This window comes from Etheostoma cragini, chromosome 12, assembly GCF_013103735.1.
Source record: "Etheostoma cragini isolate CJK2018 chromosome 12, CSU_Ecrag_1.0, whole genome shotgun sequence".
In the NCBI taxonomy this organism is placed as follows: domain Eukaryota; kingdom Metazoa; phylum Chordata; class Actinopteri; order Perciformes; family Percidae; genus Etheostoma; species Etheostoma cragini.
In genome coordinates, this window is record NC_048418.1 from 10012207 (window position 1) to 10031689 (window position 19483).

The 19483-nt window shown below is 38.2% G+C and overlaps 1 protein-coding gene across 1 annotated transcript; it reads right to left on the minus strand.

Annotated features, from left to right (window-relative positions):
• Nucleotides 1-1241: 1241 nt before the first annotated feature.
• On the minus strand, nucleotides 1242-18361 carry LOC117954717 (protein APCDD1-like). Its single transcript, XM_034888676.1, has 5 exons — nucleotides 17944-18361; nucleotides 11539-11725; nucleotides 9984-10509; nucleotides 3430-3751; nucleotides 1242-2593 (listed from the first exon to the last, which is right to left on the minus strand). Exons 1-5 carry the CDS (start codon nucleotides 17981-17983, stop codon nucleotides 2130-2132), a joined length of 1539 nt encoding a protein of 512 aa, XP_034744567.1. The 5' UTR covers nucleotides 17984-18361; the 3' UTR covers nucleotides 1242-2129.
• Between the last annotated feature and the right edge of the window lie 1122 nt (nucleotides 18362-19483).

Consider the following 19483-nt stretch of genomic DNA (forward strand, 5'->3'; position numbering starts at 1 on the left):
ACATGCTATACTAAGACTTTTTTGACATGCTATACTATGACTTTTTGACATACAATACTGTGACTTTTTCCACTTTTTGTCATACTATATTTTTTACCCCACTTTGACAATTATACTAAGACTTAAAAAAAGTGGAAAAAGTCACATTATTGTATGTCAAAAAAGTCATAGTATAGCAATTTTTTGTACTATACTGTAGTATATACTGTACTATGGCTTCTTTTACTTTTTTCAACATATACTTTGCCTTTTTCAACATACTTTTTTGACATACTTTACTATGACTTTTTCGACATACAATACTACGACTTTTTCACTTTGACATACTATACGATGACTTTTGTCATACTATTACTTATTTACATCCAATTTCTTTTTTTGACATAACTGACTTTTTTCAACATACTATTACTTTTTTTTGACCTTCCATTGTTTGACTTTTTTCAACATACTATACTATGACTTTTTTCTTCTTCTCGATTTGCTATAGACTTTTTGACATACAATACTATGACTTTTTTCAACAGACATTACCATAATTTTTTTAAAACATAATATACTTGGACTGTTTGACACTTATAAACATTATACTGTTTAAGAGGTAACAATACAAAAACATACTTTAAAAACGTACACAATAGATCAACATTAAAGAGTATCAAACCTTTAATCTATCTCATACATGTATCCAGTTACAAAAAGACATTTCTTAGAATTTAACACAGGTTCTTTGTTCTGAAAAAAACCCTGGTTGTATTAAAGTATACTATTCCAGAAAGAGTATGCTGTGATGAGTTCTTCCTTCAACAATCTGAAACTTTTTTGGTGTAGGCGCAAACAAGAACTAGTCCCCCATCCAGAGGGTGATGAACGCAGTGACCTTCATAATAATAAAATCAAGATCCCACTGGAATACTAAAGGGTTGCTGATACTATGCCACACCTGATGAACTTAATCCTACAAAAAAGGTATCCTGAATTTGGTTAACTCGCAAAATTAGAAACAACCTTGAAGAGCAAAGAGAACTAATCTACTTTTCTGTAATTTCAAAGATTGAAATATTTTTCAAGGAGTTTAGCAATCTGGACAGGTAAGACATGGATGACTATTCAGGGTTTCGTAACCAGAATCTATTGTTGTTACAATTACAGACATCCAGTTATTAATGTTAGACCACATTATTAGAGAATGGAGGAAATATTTACCCCAAAAACCTCAGTCTTCTATTTGCAGTTACAGCTATAAATTGACTGGGCAACAATTTAATATTTTCATTTACAGTATAGGTATTGGAATCATATTGCAATATCATACTGTAGTAATTTTTGCAAAACTCCGCTGTTTAATCCCAAACAACGTAAGGCATTTGTGCATGTAAGCACAACAATGGAACACCATTCAATGCAATAATTTAATTTTCATATTACAACAAATTCAATTGCATTTAGCCATATTGTCTTGTTTCAAATTTTACAGTGTTTCTGAAATATTCACTTATTGAGACAAAATTTCCAAGTGCAGTTTCACAATCAGAGTATGATTATAATTTCAAACAGCCCCAATGGAAATGGAGTTTCCATGACGAGTGAGCAAATAAAAATGTCTCTTTAGAATGCATGAAATTTACTTTATTGTAACATGTGTATCCTCTTGGTATAAGTTTCTCCTACTGTCAGCAACTGATTTTTAACACATAAAGAAACTGCAATAATATAAGTAGTGTCATTCCCTTTTACTGCAAACAGACACTATCCACAAGTGCATCTTCTTGAGACAGGGAGCTTAATGTGTCTTTCTGCAGATGAAGATTACTTGATAGGTATAGGTACTTATTGTAAATACACTGTATAAAACATACTCTTAGGTCTGTGTGGATATATATAGACATCTTTGTATACTTGTGAAAACACAGACAGGTTGGTCTTTGGTTCCGCTCTAAAGTGCTAAAGTTTCTGTGGTGCAGCAGTGTTGAGTCTTAGGGAGCTCGGTGAGAGTTCAGAGGATCAGGGACACCAGTTTTCATCCTCTTTCACATAAGAGAAGTAGAAAGTTTATTTTGCTGTCTGTTCTTTTAATCCACACTTGTCTTTTTGTAAAAACAAAACAAAGAAGAAACCCAAACTGCTCTCTAGCTTTGCCATCTGAGAAGCAGAGACGTTAGAAATGCGATGAGAGCCACTGTGGTGTGTTGCTGTCTGTCTCTGTGCCATCCTGGGCAGTCGTTGTGGTGCAGTAAATGCCTGTCGATGTCATCCCTTCTGCTGTACTCTGACGGCTGGCTGCTTGCAGAGCACTGCACCAGGGGCATCTGGTAGGAGGTGGCCCGCTTCTCCGGCCGGTCTGGGCTGGAGCCGTCGCTGGGACGCTGGCCGTTGTACAGTAGGTAGCGGCCGTGAGCGTCCTGCTCCATGCGGAAAAGCTCATACTCCGTGTGGGGGAGACGGATGCCCAATGCCACGCAGCCGTCGGTTAAAGTGACGTCCTGCTCCACCCCGACTTGCCAGGACCCCTGCACTCCACACTCATTACCATTGAAGACGTTGAGTAGGGAGGTGGTGGCAAAGTCCATGGGAATTACTCTCATGTGGTTCACTAGAGGAGGACGACAAAAGAAGACCTGTTACATCCTGAACATCCTGTTTTAGATGACCTACAGAATAGTGATGTAGGTCACAAGTGCAACAGTCTAAGCTTTCAAAGTGACAACAAAGTGACTACATCTATTTCCCAAAATGGCAAATCATCAACTTCTGGCACAAACAGAAATAGTTGCATCAACCATAATAAAAGACAGTTGCAGTGGAGAACTTTAATATATATATATATATATATATATATATATATATATATATATATATATATATATATATATAAAATTACCCAATAATATGATATACTTAGTCTGGTTTACACTGTTACAAACTAGACTTGCAGTGTCTGTTGCTATCACACATGGTTTCTATTTTACTTCTATTCTTATTTTAGTTTTATATACCGCTGAGGATTTTTTAAAACTGCATTCTGTATCTGTACTTATTTCTCTGCTCTCGCAACGGCCACATTTCCCATCTGGGGATGAATGAACGCTCATTTTATCTTATAATATATTCCTACGCTTGCTTGAGTTGACTTTGTGTGGGTTTGGTTACAAAATGCAACCAAACCTATACACGCAGGGTCTGGCAAATGGCAAATTCACCAAAGTTCAAACAGCAGCAACAAGCTTATTAAAAGGGGGAACACAGCCTTAAGTATGTAACACTGATCGTAGTGGGTACAAGTATTTGCATCCATTGAATGAAGGTAATAGGGAGAAAAATTAAGATTTTGTTTTGTAGTCACTTCAAATATAGTCTCTCCTGACAATTGTTGGTATTTAACTATTAAAAGAAAACCATTAGCGGTGCAAGAATTTATCAACCAGTTACCTTTGAAGACAAAGTCTGTCCCACCCATGACACGGGTGGAGTGTAGCCCTCTGCTGTAGCGACCGCGGGCGTAGATGGTGAAGGTGGGGTGTTTGCAGACGGGGTCAGAGTAGTGGTAGTAGTTGCCCTCCCAGGTGTGGTTGTTGTCATGGAAGGTGAAGTGACGAGTGAGGAAGAGGACCTCAGGACGAACTTCGCAGCGTTGACTCACCCACTGACCGTACAGGCCGACAGTCAGGTCGGCCCGTGGCGGCAGGATGGGAGGGTGGAACTCATCTGATCGGTAGATGATACGACAGGCGATGCAGCCGTTGTCATGGTTCTTGGGAAAAAAGAGAAGGGAAAGGTGAGCCTAATATTTTCATATAAAATACATACATTTACAACTAAATATATAAAGTAAAACCTAGAATAATTATTGGATGAAAAAACAATTACAACACAAACGAGAGTCTAAATTAAAAAAGAAACTCATTTCTTTCATCAGCAAATGTATTACTTAGTTAGAAAAGTCTTACATTTACCAGGTTTTGTTACGTTTTAATTAAAAATAGTTAGATGTCAATTTGAAATTACTGTAAGCAGTAGATTAAAGACATGGTACAAATTGAAATCTGCACCTCCCAGGGGTGGTATCAAAGATGCTATTGTTACACATTCGAGATTTTAAAAGGCATATATGTTCTATCGCTCAACAGCCAGCGAGAGAGAGAGAGAGAGAGAGAGAGAGAGAGAGAGAGAGAGAGAGAGAGAGAGGCGTTGGCCTAGCAAGCTAGAGAGAGATCGCAATCAAAGCACTAAATCAGAGGAAGTAAACTATATTTTCTTAAGCACAGATAAACACATCTCAGTGGTTTGGTTTGAAAATATGTCTACCTTGTTCAGCTTTGTTTTCCTCGTTTTTAGCATTTCATCTTCATGTATTTAAAGTGCAACAAAAAGCCAGAGTCATATTCCCTGTATGTGTTAAAACTTACTTGGCCATTAAAGTCTCTAAAAATAGAGTCGTGAAAGGTAGTGACACTGAGGTGATCACGAAGGATAGCACTAACATTGACTATTTAGTGTGAAAGGTAGTCTAAAGTTTACAAACTCCTATTTTGTTTTTAACTGTCTATTCATGTGTTTTATCGGTTTTTGATGCTTATGATTTTTAACTGTTTGTACTTGTGTTTTATCTGTTTAACTGATTTTATGTAAAGCACTTTGAATTGCCCTGTTGCTGAAATGTGCTATACAAATAAAGCTGCCTTGCCTAAAGTGGACTCTGGCTGGATGATAAGTGAATGCAGAGCTTCATTCGGCCTTTTTCTGTGTCAATTGTATATTATGCATCGCATAAGATGCCCCCCCACGACATGTTTGTACTGCAATTTCTTAGTAAATTGGCTGAAAAATACAGTTAATATACAAGCAAAGAGCTCATAACAGCTAAATATAATTGGTTTGCGCTCCAACCGATACAGAAGTGTAAAAGTACTGGTAAAAAAAAATTTAACAAATTTAGCGGTAAAATAATTGTGCTTGAGGCCGTTTACAAACTCTTAACTGAACATCATTGTATGTATATTCATAATTAATTCTGCAGCGCTGAATGCTTTTTTAAATCCATCATTAGAATATTGCATCAGGAATTCCACTGTTCAGAGGTGCAGGCGGAAAAACTATTTCCTTCAGTCTGACTCTCTTGTGTGTTGCAAGCCAGACATTTTCTCACGATGATCACATCATTAAACTGTAATAGACATGTCTGGTCGAGCTTAAGGCATGACAACAGGAATCAGTGAACACGGAGCTAGCTAAACTTTCATGCTATTTACAGACAGTTGTGTATCCTTTCTTCAGCCTCACATATTGTAAAAAAAAAAAAGAAGTCTATAAACGACTGTAGATCGTGTTAAAATTAATATCCTGTCTGGTTTTGTGGAGACCCGGAGCCGCATGTGATCATAGTATTTAGAGACAGGACAGCTGTGGGTCTCTGGCTGCAAAAAAGACTTGAGGGTCTGATGGATTCAAAGATGGAAACCTTCATCATACCATATTCCACAAAATCTTAGCCAAAGACTAAACTCCAGGGAGTTTTTGTTATTTGAGGGTGGTCAAAATGTAATACCTAACCCCAATCACTCTTTTCCCAGACAACATTGTGTCTACATGAGATTTGTGGGATTAACAAAAAAAAAAAAAAAAAAAGGGACAGGTCCAGCTGAAAGAAGGAGAAATAACAAGAGTATCACTTCATCCTACAGATGAGATAATCCTAGCGCAGCTCCATAACAGCCTCAGAGTAAGAGGTCAATGTGACGACTGGAGGGGAGGCCTCTTGTATGTAATGTATTTTTACTGCACTTTTGCATCTGTTTTTGTGTGTAGGAGGAAGAAGTGTATACATAGCAGGGGGAAAAAATAACTAAATACAGTATGTACGTATATTTTACCACATACATACATACATACATACATACATACATATATATAAAACCATTTAACTCCAGATGTAAAGTAATAGAGTATTTTGATGTTGTGATAATGAATGTTTGTGATAAACTGAAGATAGAAGTGTTCCTTTATGGGCTGAGAAAACGATCCTACTTTTTAAGCTAATTAAACTTTTTAAAAAGCCTTTTGGATCATCTGGATCATCATCACAAAGCTGACACCGGGGCTGTTTTTCCAACACCAAGGACTTTTTAAGAGATACGTGGTTCTCACAGGACAGTGACACCTCAAACTATAGAAATATAAAAAATAGGATCTTATAGATCATAATGCATTACTGTAGATTAAACTACCCAACAGCGTAAATATAAGGGAGTTTAAACAGGAGTAAAATACAACATACACATTAATGCAGTAATATTAATCCAGAAACATCATATAGTAAACACCGACCGGGAAAATTCTACTGCACAAATACGTTTAAGACTTTAACTACATTTTACTGACAATTAATGCTTTTACTTAACCGTTGTGTTCTCCTTGGGTCAAATTTGACCCATTTTCAGGTTTTTCATCACAAAAAATGCCCCTTCGAATAAGATGAAAATGTCAACATTAGAAATACCAAATTATTTTGGAGAAAACATTTTTAAAAAGCCCCCACAACATGGAAAAAGTGAGAAAAAAAAAAGCCATAACTCTTTTTCATGGTTGACGGGAAGACAACACAAGGGTTAAGTAAGGTTTTGAATGCGGGACTTTTACTTGTAGTGGAGTATTTCCCCAATGTATTACAATGTAACAGTAGTTTTACTTAAGTAACTTTCACCACCGACTACACCCATGTGTTTCTATGTTGGCATCCTTAGAGCTAGACCAGCATATTTCCTGTATGACTTCCTCGGCACTCATAAGAGTCTTGGCTTTGTTGCACAAGTTTTAAATGTACCTCAAAGATCCTACTTTCCAGGATCATAAAGAAATAGCAAAAGACAACAAATCATAAACCAAACTCAGAACAACCGAAGGCCTTTACCAACAACAACAACAATCTGAAAACACAGAACCCTTCCTAACAAGCATCATTATTACTCTACTTCGGTGATGCAGCAGTGAACCAGGCGACAGAAAATGGAGAAAAACTCATTAGAAACAAAAATACAAATGTGTGCTGCCTTGCTCTTGCATCACTACTGAGATCCACATGCTGGCACCAGCATTTGCTGTTCTGGAATTGGACCAGCTCTGGGCTATACCGCTTAAGATTAATGGTAATAAAAGTCCCGGAAAAGAAACCATTACAACCTCAAGAGATGGTCGGCTTTAGTGCTTTTTGTGCAGGAAGGAGTGAGGCATTTCACCAACAAAAAAAAAGTACAGAATTTAGCACCTAATTTTCTGTATATGCACAGTAGAGACCAATGGGGCCCAGGATTCTAGCTATTAAATGAGTTACGATGTTCAAAAAAATGCTTATAATCCAAGATTGTATTCTAGAAGCAAATTACCAAATGGTTCATCCATATTACAAAACATTACATTATCTCACTTACCTAATGATCTAGCCATGTGCTGAGGTTGGGAAAAAACTTCAGCTTTTGGAAATCTCTGCCTCCACCCATATACCATGGAGCTTTCAGTTGCTTATATACACTAATTTAAAGCTCATGCTGGCAAACAGTTGCCTCTTTACACTTTCAGCAGACATGAAACAATATACTATTCATTTGGAGTTTTGTTTGTGGCCACTTAATGAATTTAATATGGAACTTCACCAATTTTACACCAGACCCTTCTCAGTTGTAGCAGTTGGTTACAACCACCAGAGTTGGTCTGGGCAAGCTTCATTTTACAGCCCATTTCCAAAGGGGCGTCACCAACAGACGCCGCTCAAATGCCTCTGGGCGAAGTTGGCTAGTCCTTCAACTAAGACCAATGTTTCGGGTGCCGTTGCAGCAACAGCGGCATCAACGGGTTGCTTTGATTCGGTGGCCATCACGTTGGATGTAAACAAAAAGCTGCTCGCTGTCGCTGCGCTATCTTCATTGTGTAAAGCCTGCCCCAACGGTTGTGCTTGGTGCCTCGATTTAGAAAAAATGGAAATGGGCTTAAATGGGCTCTCGGCCAGACTGACTTGCAGAGGCACTAAACGTACAGCAGGTTGGTCCTAACTTTATGATGAGGTTGACAAGAGCACTGAGAGTGAATTAAAACAGTAAAGTTGCTGGTTGTAAAAAACATAATAATAAGCCGAAAAGAGAAATGCTCAGAGCCGAGGGACTCTGCAGAGCTCAGCAATAATTCTGAGTTTGTCGCTACGAGAACCTAATCACATTGAACATAGTTATTCAACCCATAAAATAATGATTACAACAGCATAATGCCATTAGAAACAATGTCACAATCACTCCAGAGAACACTGAAAAGTTAATATTGGAACAACTTCCTGCAGAGGACCCCTATCTATGAATTCTTAACTGTGTTCCGTGGATTATGTACAGTAACCACAGATACTTTTTCTTCAAAGAGATATTGCTGTTGAATTATGTAAATGGAATGTTTCAATGCTGTATGCACAACATTCAGAACTCCATTCACTTCCATTATATGTGGGGGCCAGCAGAAAAACTGATCTCTCAAAGTCTTGGCAAGTAAAATCAAAATGATCTGCATGGTGAGATACTGCTACAGGTAAGTGATGAATATGATTATCTGCAATTTTGGTGAGCTGACTCTTTGAGGCAATGCTGTATGTTTGACTATTTGGAAGTGCATCTGAAAGGGAATCTAAGCTTGCCCAATTCCTTCTTATTCACAAAAAAAGGAGTAGAAAAAGAGCACATGTAAGACTTTGATTTGAGCCTCAGGCATGCGTGAAATCAGACCGGGTATGTGCTCGCGGGAATAATTCATATGGCCGCATGATTCCAAATTCTAGGAATACCACATGTTGATCGCACCCAGAGATAGGCCAGCAGTCCGGAGGGGCTTAAGGAGAGCAGCTCTGGTCATTACAGCACGACAGGGGAGCTCTTCCGATCACAGATCCTCACTCTACACACTGTTTACACTCTGATCAGCAACACCGAGCCCCATCATCCCCGTACAAATGGACGTTTGTTTAGACAGCCGCCTCGAACAGGATTTCATAGTAATCTCTGTAGAGGGTGACAGTGAAAACATAACTCTAGGGTTTCACCCAGTGGGGCACTGTTGTTCAGCAGTGTAAATAGAGAAATTACATCCGAGTACAGCAGAGGAAAGAAAGGGCTCTTTCTTGAGGATAGATTCTGGAGATGAAGTCAGGGAGAACATAGTTTCTGGTTTCTACCAGTGCAAATGTTTAGTGTGAAAGGGCAAGATTGCTGACATCCACACTGATCCTAAATCAGATTTGTCTTAGAGGGTGGTTTGTTGATGCAGATGAAGGAGTTTAATGCCGCGTAACTCAGATTGTATGTGAATTTGTCATTCACAAAAAAATTACAACTTGACTTTCCAGCTTCTAAACTTGTTCAACATACATACATTTCATATATATATATTTTTTTTTTTAAATTTATTTATTAACTTATTTATAAGAAGTAGTAAACTTTCATATTGTATTTTATCCAGGTTTCTTTACAGCATTACAAAGGCTATGCTTAAGATAAACCCTTGTAAAAGAACACTGTTAAGGTCAGTTTGTGCTCTAACTGGTGTGTGTGGTCTTTGCGGTGTGAAGGGTCGACACAGTGGGAGTTGAGTTCGGCAGAGGTTCTCCACAGAGCTGCATGCTCAGGACAGAAAACAAAACTCTACCTCCAGCTTGGACGTGCATAATAACAAAGACAAAACGCAGCGGAAACAAAAGGAAAAGTTCTCATCCTGGTTGCTGTACTAGTGGTTACTGGTAAGTCTGCAGCTGCACAATTCAGTTTTTTCTTGTTATCTAATTTGTCACCTCAAGACTCCTTACAATTATGTTGTGATCCCTTGACAGGGAACTAGTAATTTACAGAATTTTTGCAAGTCTAGACAAACCAATATTGTAGTTCTACGAAGACTCCGCAGCTACATTTCCACCTCATCCCTCTAAACCCTAATTGGGATATGACCATTAGAGAACCTACCTTGGCGTTTTGCAGGGCGGTTTGGTAGCTGGACGGCTTGTAATATAGCCTCTGGGATGGCTCCGTGTGAATGTCTCCTAAAAACAGCTCCTCAACCAGGTGATCCAGGTTGTGATGCAGGTACTGCTTCTCCACCCTCAGCAGCTGCAGCTCATGCATGGCAAAGTTAAGCTCCCTGGAGCAGTCGTAGCCACCCTCCTCGTTCCACAGCGAGTAGATCACACCGGGCTCCCAGGGGCCCTTAACGGCCCCTCTGCAGCTGCGGTTGAGCCTCTGGCTGAGCTCTTTAGCCACAGTAACGGTGTGACAAACCATCTGGACCCGTTGGAGGTGGTACTCTGCCTCTGTACCGCCGCGAATGATCCAGGAGGCCTGACGTAGGCGCAGACGACCCCGGATCACCAGAGTGTAGGTGGGTTTGGTGCAGTGGTTGTCCTCATAGTAGAACTGGTGAGCTTCAAAGCTGTTGTTGGAGTGGAAACTGTAGGAGCGTGTCAGAAACTCCGGGCCAGGTCTCACCTCACAGCTGTAACAGAAAACAGAGGTTCCAGATAAACACCACGCAAAGCCACATGCAGAAAAGGTTTAAGTAAATACCAAGAAGTTTTAAGTTGGTCCAGAGCCGAGTGTTTTAGTGTGGGGCAAGGCCTTTCTTTGTTTCTTTTGCGCTGCCTGCCTTCACACAATATATTTCAGTCAAGCTGCTGTTTAAAGGGTCTTCAAACTTTATCACAAGTGCATTTTCTTATATATATTTTTTATATTTATGTGTTAGGACATTCAGAATAATGATTTAGAAATAGTTGTTTTTAAATAGAAATGTTTGTCTTAATTGATTATGGACTAACTTTGCTGGTAGGAGGAGCTTCTTGAAGGGGATTTCATTGTTGAGTTCAGCTCAGTTGCACGCCTGCTTGAAGCTTGCTCTTCTGACAATCGTGGACCTGACCTCACTTTTCTTTTGGTGACTTATGGATCTCCTCATATTCTTCAGAAAAGTTTGTGTTTTTTTCATTTAGTTTTCACAATCTCACCAAAACCAACCTGAACTGCTTGTTGGAGTTATGAAAATATAGGTCAGGGGAAGATTCTCCTTCCACCACTGCCAATCCTTACACTCAGAAATTCAGGGTTTATGATTTAGCGTAAGCGAAGCATTTCTTTTACAAGCTAATGATTTTTAGAATAGGATAACGTGAATTTGATCATTAAAAAAACTAAACAAAAAAACGCTCAGGTGTACAGCAGATGACAATGAAGTGACAAATACACTAACAAAGGGTTTTGCTGCTTTACAGCAATAGTATAAACCAACATTATAGGTCTGACTGTCAGACAGCATTAGTAAAACAGACTAACAGGACAAAAAACCTTGCAAGTTCATTTTCTTACTGCACGGGCATGAAGTAACTAATCGCTACTTGAAAAATAAGAAACCAATCTTTAAAATAAAAATTAGATTTTCAGAAAAAAAGGTTTAATGCCATTGTTTAAACATATTGGGATAGTTGCATTGTATGTGAAAACATACAACCATACGTCTATGGTTGTTTACCTTGTGGACACCCAGTGACCCTCTACGTCGGGAGGCATCTGCACAGCGATTCGGGCGCCATTGTGAAGGTGCTTCAACATGTGTTGGCATTGGGAGTCTTTGACTGACCGGCCAAAGGTTTTCTCCAGAGTGAGACGGCTGGATTGACCATCTGAGTAGTGAAGAGATGAACCACCTTCAGCCCAGCCTGCAGGAACAATAAGGACACCAAAAACTCAGGTGAGTTACCTTTATCCATTTACTTGCCGTCTCTTTGGCACAATTGTGTGGCAGCAAAAAATAAAATGCCATTTGGCACAAGGTTTGACAGAAATTTGCCTTGTTGAGGATAATGTTGGATAAACCAAAAAAGAATGAGTTTATTGGCAGCGCTTCTTTCATTCAGATCTTTGCATCCTAATAAATGAAAACTGCTTTTAAGAGAACTCATAAAGTGAACTACACTTAAATCAAACTAACAAGACATCTTTTTCTATTTTAAGTTTCTCTCTCATGTTTTCACTCTGCTTATTCAGTCAGCCAGGCCTCTTTGAAGTGTTTAGAGGCTTTTATGTAGTCATTTTAACTCATGTCATCACACAGATTACAGGGCTTTATCAGCTGCAACACCTGGTATTAGTGCAGTCTTATGGGTTAATATTAGCTGAAAATGTAAGGAAAAAGCCATGTGGCTTTCTGCTACCGCAGCAGACTTGAACAAACTAAAACAGACTCTGAAATCAAGCTACAAACAAAAGTTGAAATGACAAGTGCAGTGGCCGGGTTAGCACAGTTGGTTAAGCAGGCGCACCTGTGTAGAGTTGTATGCCTCGATGCAGAAGGTCAAGGGTTTGAGTCCAACCTGTGACGATTTCATATCTAGCATAATAACTGAAATGCCAAAAAAAAGAAAAAAAAAAAAAAGAAAGAAATATACTACTGCAGCAATGAGATGTGAACCCACCCCGTCCGCATACCCTTGATGCACCACTTGAAAAAGCAATACCTTCAACAATGGGCTGAGCTTAAGAGGATCAAATATAGGAAATTAAAACATTTTCAAAGCCTGTAGCCAAAGAAGAGCTTTGAAGCTCACAGTCCAGCAAGGATTGAATCCATGTAATACTCAACTCTCACCAAAATCTACCTTGAAAGATGAAGACTTGCTTTTTGATTCTTTCTATTGGAACCAACTTGCATGGCAATATCATGTTATGCTATAGAATGCAGCAGTGGTTTCCTCTCTGTTATTAATTTGACTAAACTAGTAACACTAAGGGAGACAGAAAAAACTGATTAAACAAAGCTCCATTAAGAACAAAGCTCCATCCAGTTGTTTTACACCCAGCGAGGCAGCTCTTATGTGTGTTAGCCCAGGCATGTGTGTCAATCACCATATCGCAGCGCTGCTCAGTGGAAACAGTGGAGAGTGAGGAGACTTTATCTCCAAACTCAGCTGGTGGCATTACTAACGCTGCTGGCTAAAGCTGTGTTAAAAATTATCTAAGAAAAGGCTTTACAGTTTACTCTGTGTGTGTGTGTGTGTGTTTATGTGTGAAGCCTTTTTTTGGGCAAAAAAAGCCTGCTGCAGTTTGTTTTTACAATGAAGAGAGCAGAAGCTACCTGTGTGTGTGTGTGTGTGTGTGTGTGTGAATTTAAAAGGGAACCTAGTGAGATGTGTAACGCAAACACATATTTACTTCACTGAAGTTTCCGTACCTCAGGTGAATTTCAGGCAATGAAAAAAAATGGTCCATTAAAATACAGCTTGTATGCATGCATTAGATACAGAAAACAACTGTATTTATTCCCCAAGGCAACGTATTAAAAGTACTGTTAAAAGTACTAACAAATACACAACAAGAACTGGACAATAAACATATTAATTGAATTCATTTTTCTAATGTCAAAATAATGCATTAATTAATGAACTAGAACATCAAAAGAAAATTAAGTAAACATACCAGCTTATTCAATACTCAGCTTCTCAAATTTGGATGTAAGGCAAACACAGGAAGACGATACATCCTCTCCTGAGGTTCTGTTGCAGCTTTCTAGGGATTCTGGGTAATATATGCCCTTGCCAAGAGATAGTATACTGAATATCTATTAAATTGTCCTTCCCAGCTTACAAACAAATTCCAACTTACTCCTAACTTCAAAAGACGCAATTTTTAAAAAGGAACGCTCATCATCGATCATTTTATTTTGCTGTTTTGATAACGGATTGGGAAAAAGGTTTCTGTATCTGATGTTAAGCGGTTTGATTTGATGTAAAGTAAAAGACCTGACCCAGACAAAGCTGCATCAGACTTGTTTAGCATTTATTCATGGCTTTGTGAGAATATCATATAATGTAATATTTGAAAACCACTCGCAGGATACATAAAACAAAGGGAATCAGCTTCCACTATTTCTGTAGTTAGAGGGGGGGTTGTGGCCTTGACCAACTGCCACTTTGCTTGTTTGAAAGCTATGGTGTGTCTCTCTCTCATGGATTGGCAAAATTCTCTGGGTGGGCAAAGCAAAGAAAGGGGGGGAAACCTTGCCCCTTATGACCTCATAAGGAGCATGAGTCCAGATCGGCCCATCTAAGCTTTCCCTTTTTTCTTCACAATTGTTATGAAAATGTTGTCAATGCTTTACACAACTTAACAATTAAGACATTTCTTGTTGCTCTGACACAAAATGCATACAATTAACACAAATTTAAAATGCTTTAACATCTTTTACAAACAAGCTCAACCAAAACATATTTACTGCCAAATTCACAAATGCTTTCACACTGTAAGTTAGAACAGATACCATCAAATTTTAAACCTAACTTATAGGCTAAAGTGAAAGAACAGCTATTCACAAAATAAACAAATACATCCCCTGCATTTTATTCCATTGCTACTGAGAAACAGCTGATTAAAGCTATGCAAATAGATCAATCACAGCTGATTCCCATCTATGAAACACACTCAGCGGTTGAGGTTTGTTAAATCTCACGAACATCTGTTTTTATTCTTTATATTTTACTGTAAGTGAGTGTTGTACTTTAATGTTGGATGTTTTGTTAAAAATGACAAATTGTTCAATCACAAAATATAGGTTATGTGTATCCTATTTGTAAATTTCTTTTTAGGGGGAAGCGTCATACAACTTCTAGACATTTAATGAGAATTGAATCTGTGAGTTTCTTCCAATAGCTTTCTTTAAAAGAAAAAAAATAACTCCACACATTTAGGGCAATAATCAGATTGACTCGACTCAAACCCTCTCCGGTCCCTCGCTGCTGCTGCTTTCCTAAACTGCTGCTCTCTATCAAAATCAAAGTGCCCACAAAACTCTCAGAACCCCAAACCACAGAAAACATTTCCAGTTGGCCTGATCCCACCAGTGAGGTAACAGCACTGGGACCCCTGACAAGTAGAGAGACTCCACATCGTTTATGGGAACAGAAACATCCAGAAGAGCCGGAGCAGAGACCAAAGAAAGGACTGTTCTTTGTGTCATCTTAGCATTTGGCAGTGACCATGTACGACTTAAAGGGGGTGGAGAAACTAACATTTTAAAGAAGGGACTGACTTGAGTAGGGATCACTGGATTTCAGAGGGAATTTTTATATATATATATATATATATATATATATATATATATATATATATATATATATATATATATATATATATATATATATATATATTAATCCAATAGACATCATTCAGATTAGAATTTTACATTTAATTCAAAGTAACAAGATGTAGGTTTTGATGGGTAATAACAGTCTACAGCCATGCTCACAGCTCAGTAAGAACATAACCTTTATAGGCTACCTTTGGACAAGAATAAGCAATATAGCCATGCTAGAAGATAAGTGGGGCTGGAGCATAATGTATTATTATTATTATTATTATTATTATTATTATTAGTTTTTAAGGTTTTTCACATTGGACAAATTAGCAATTTTGATCTGATGACACCACCTCATTAAGTAAATAGATCACCAAAGTTATTACATTTCATCCTGTGGGGGAAATGAATGTTTGAATTACATTTCATGGCAGTCAAGACATTTCACTAAAAGTTGAAATTGTCAACCTCATGGTGGCACTAGAAGGAAGGTCAGGGGATCACCAAATTCATAAGGATTCACCATCTGTGGAACATACAGTAAATGTCTGAACAAAATTTCAATCAATACAATCTGTTCAACATGCATAGATACACAGATGCAGATGGGTCCATTAAGTATTATTTCAAAGTCCATTTAGTTTTCTTTCATTTCTTTTCTGTTGTGACTAAGCTTTCTGTTTTCAAGGTCAAGATTCAATATGGACACATAAAGTCCTTAAAGTCCATTAAGTCCTAAATTCCATGACACAGTCCATCTGTTAATGAAGAACATGTGATCTTATAAGTTCTCAAGCAGCTACAAAATGGACTTAGGTAAAATTGTTTTGTCATGGTTCCATTCTTCACTATTAGCGTTTTCTTCCAGGAATGAAGAATATTCTCCCACTGTTGTATTGCCATTGTCAAAAAAGAAATGGACTTTTTCCTCCACCACTGAAACAGAAGTGGGACATGTTGGGCTGTGTGACAATTAGCATCTTTGTATCCCCTCCATCTGTCTTTCATCCATCTTTTCCTGTTGGTTTATTTGAACTTGTGACCCCCTTTACTTTCTTTCTGTTGCCGCAGTTTGTCTCCATTTGTCAAACTTATGCTGACATTATTTCCGAGAATGGTTTTCTTGAATTATTTTGCTTATTTTTTGACTGAAGCTTCTGTAATTACAGCACTTCCTACTTGGATTTCTGTTGCGAGTTGTCTCATGTTGCTTTGAAAAATCCCACATTACAAAGTGGTTCACTGGACAACTAAAACAAGGTAGTAAATAGCATTCAGCCAAAGCTGTAGCAATGTTTGTAACAGAGTCCGACTGACATTAGCAGGCTATTATCAGCAGATAGCGTCTTAACATATCGACTACCTTTACCACAATGTTGGAGTTTATATTTTATAAACCCTTTTTCATCTCACTAGCACAATCCTTTAAAATATCCATTCATGTATTATATTTTGTGTGTTAGCTATAACCATGTAACATATATACATATAACATATCTGCATTTATAGTATGTATGCAAACAAACTGAGCACATACATTTTATATATTTTTAACAGTTGCTCCTTCAAATGACCAAATTTTAGTGTGCATTTCTAAATGGTTTTGTTAAGTGTTGCTGATTTATAATTTCTAGAATTGTTTTTTTATTATCAATATCAGTTTCAGCCTCAGAAATGAAATATCAGTCGAGTGGAAGTTTGTACTTGTGATTAAAACCGTAAATGGCTTATTTTAGTAAGTGTTTTTTTTCTATTTTTGCTGTTACAGTTTGCCATTTTGTCTGGTTTCTGGACTGGCAATCACCAATATTTGAGAGAGACTAGCACATATCTTCACTTCTCCATTCAACATCCAGATAAACACTAAAAAGTTCTACAATAAGCAATTACTTGAGCAAAGAGTTTAACAATTCTCTTGTAATTTGAACATTTCTGAATATTCACAGCTGTAATAAAACTTAAGACCCTATTGAGGCACAGCAGAAGTCTCATTAGATTCATAGCAGTCAAAAGGTGAAGTACAAGCAGCTGTTTCATGTTTCTTTAAAAGAATTTTTTTTAAATACTCCAAAGTTCTCTCTGAGGTTTTCTCCTGTATATTTACATCACAAGCTAATCTAGTATGACAGGGCATTTTCAATGCCACTAAGAAAGGCTGCAGTAACACACCACTTAATTCGATTCGATTCGATTTACTTAAACACACTTTGTGAGAAGTGGACTCCAAAATATCGTTTTATCTAAACCCATTCATTTGAAGTTGCAGCCAAATGTTGCCTTCCACTGTCAGTGCCAGCAGATGGATTGGGTCATCTGCAGTCCCATTATGCTCTGCTGCTCAGACAGGTTTTCATCAGGAATGGATGTTTTAAGTGGCTCTTAACTGTGCCAGTGCTTTCATCTGCCAAGCAGCCCCAGGGAAGCTTTTTATTGCTTTCTAGCAACATGTTCATCACTTTGGCATCAGGGATAACTTATCTAGAAAATCTTATTACCATCAGTCCTGTTGACACCAACACACATCCACGATGGTAAACAGGTGTGCTGAAGTGAAGAAGGACATGTCAGGTTCCTGTCTGACACAAATGCTTCACATACGAAGTAGAAAACTTTAAAATCCAATTGATTTTTAACATTAAAAAAAATACAGAAGTAATTTCGAAGATCTCGTCCCTCTTTATGCTTTGTGCAACAGGGCATCTTTAATAGGCTGTTTATGCAGTTGGTTGTCCACGCACACGTGGAGTTCAACATATTTTTCACTCAAACCTCCCCACTCCACAGTCAATTCATATAAATGTTTCTTACCCAGAAAAGCAACAATAAGCAGTGTAGATGTCGGCCCCATTCCGCACTTTAGAGGATTCAAACAAGCGTCACTGGTCACACTGGGGAGTTCGGGTTTTCCTTTACACAGCGTCCTTGTTTAATCCAACACAAATCCTTGCATTATGCATCCAACGCGGGGAGCATACACTTCTGAGATATCCGAGCATCATAAGGTAACACGCCTCCGGATTGCAACAGCAAATAAAAACCCCGCTGTAGTTTACCTGCTGAAAAGCACCTAGAAAACGAAGGAAAGTCACAACTTTTCTTCTGGACACGCTAACGGAATTCAACGCTGTTGTTCACAGTAGACATAAAGCAGCTCGGTTACTGTTACGCACGTCCTCCGTCTGTGCGTCCTGGAGGATGTTTGTAGGCCTACTTGTGTTCAAAGACTGGACTCTCCCCCCCCCTCCTCTGTAGAGACTTTAGGGGCGTGGAGTGTGTTGGCGTTTTCTTCCGTTAGATGCACACTGTAAAAAATAGGCTACCTCATGTCTACAAGGTGTGTTGTTCATCTGTTGAACCCGAAAATGTTTTAAGTCTTCAACGTCTTCGAATCAATTCAAATAATTTCAGAGAGTTTCTGTATTAGGCTAACTAATGCAAACTTGCAAAACACCATCAACATCATATGCCAAATCTACAACGTTTTAACATAAAAAAAATAAGAAATAAGACTAAGCAAAATCTTCAAATTTGAAAACTAAATTCAAACAAAATTCCTTAACATTCATTGTTCATTGTTCAAGATTTAAAGATCAGACTGACATTTTTTTGCACTAAAGAATTTTACCTATTTACACCTTTAATTACGTTTTTTTTAATATCAAATTCTTGATAAAAATATGTTCTCATACCACAATTATGTCCCAATCAGAACAGCCTATAACCAGAATATAGGAGGCATTTTTGATTGGGTTGTTTGCAATGAATGAAATAAAAAGAAAATGGAAGGCTGAAAGATGACTTGGAGCACACAATCAGATTAGTCCAGCTGAACCTGAACCAAATGTACATGGGCTCAAACATGTTCAAATGTAAAGATGTTGTACTCACTCACTTGTGTTACTTGGGATTAATTAGGGGTAACAATGTTCTGGGACCACTCTGAGCCTTTACTGTTGAGTTTTTATTTGTGTCCAACATCCTGCTTGTTGTCATTCATGGTGAATGCTGCAAACGTTTGCCCTCAAATTATACACCTCATTATTAGCCTGCCTGGAGGGAGGGATACTTCCCATCCTGACACCTTTGTGCGTGAGTGTGTGTATGTGTGTGTGTGTGTGTGGGTGTGTGTGTGAGAGAGAAAGAGAGAGAGAGAGAGAGACACTCACCCACAGGGAGACTTTGGCCTTGAATTTCCATCTCTGTCTCTTTTCAACTTGTGGTTCTCTGCTGTTGTGTTCTCTGATCTTTTGAGCCTGAGGCGAGTCTCCATCTCCTCTTCATTCATCAAGTCAGCCACTCTGACACTGAGCCAAATGTGTTTAACTTACCTTTAAACACAGATTGAGTA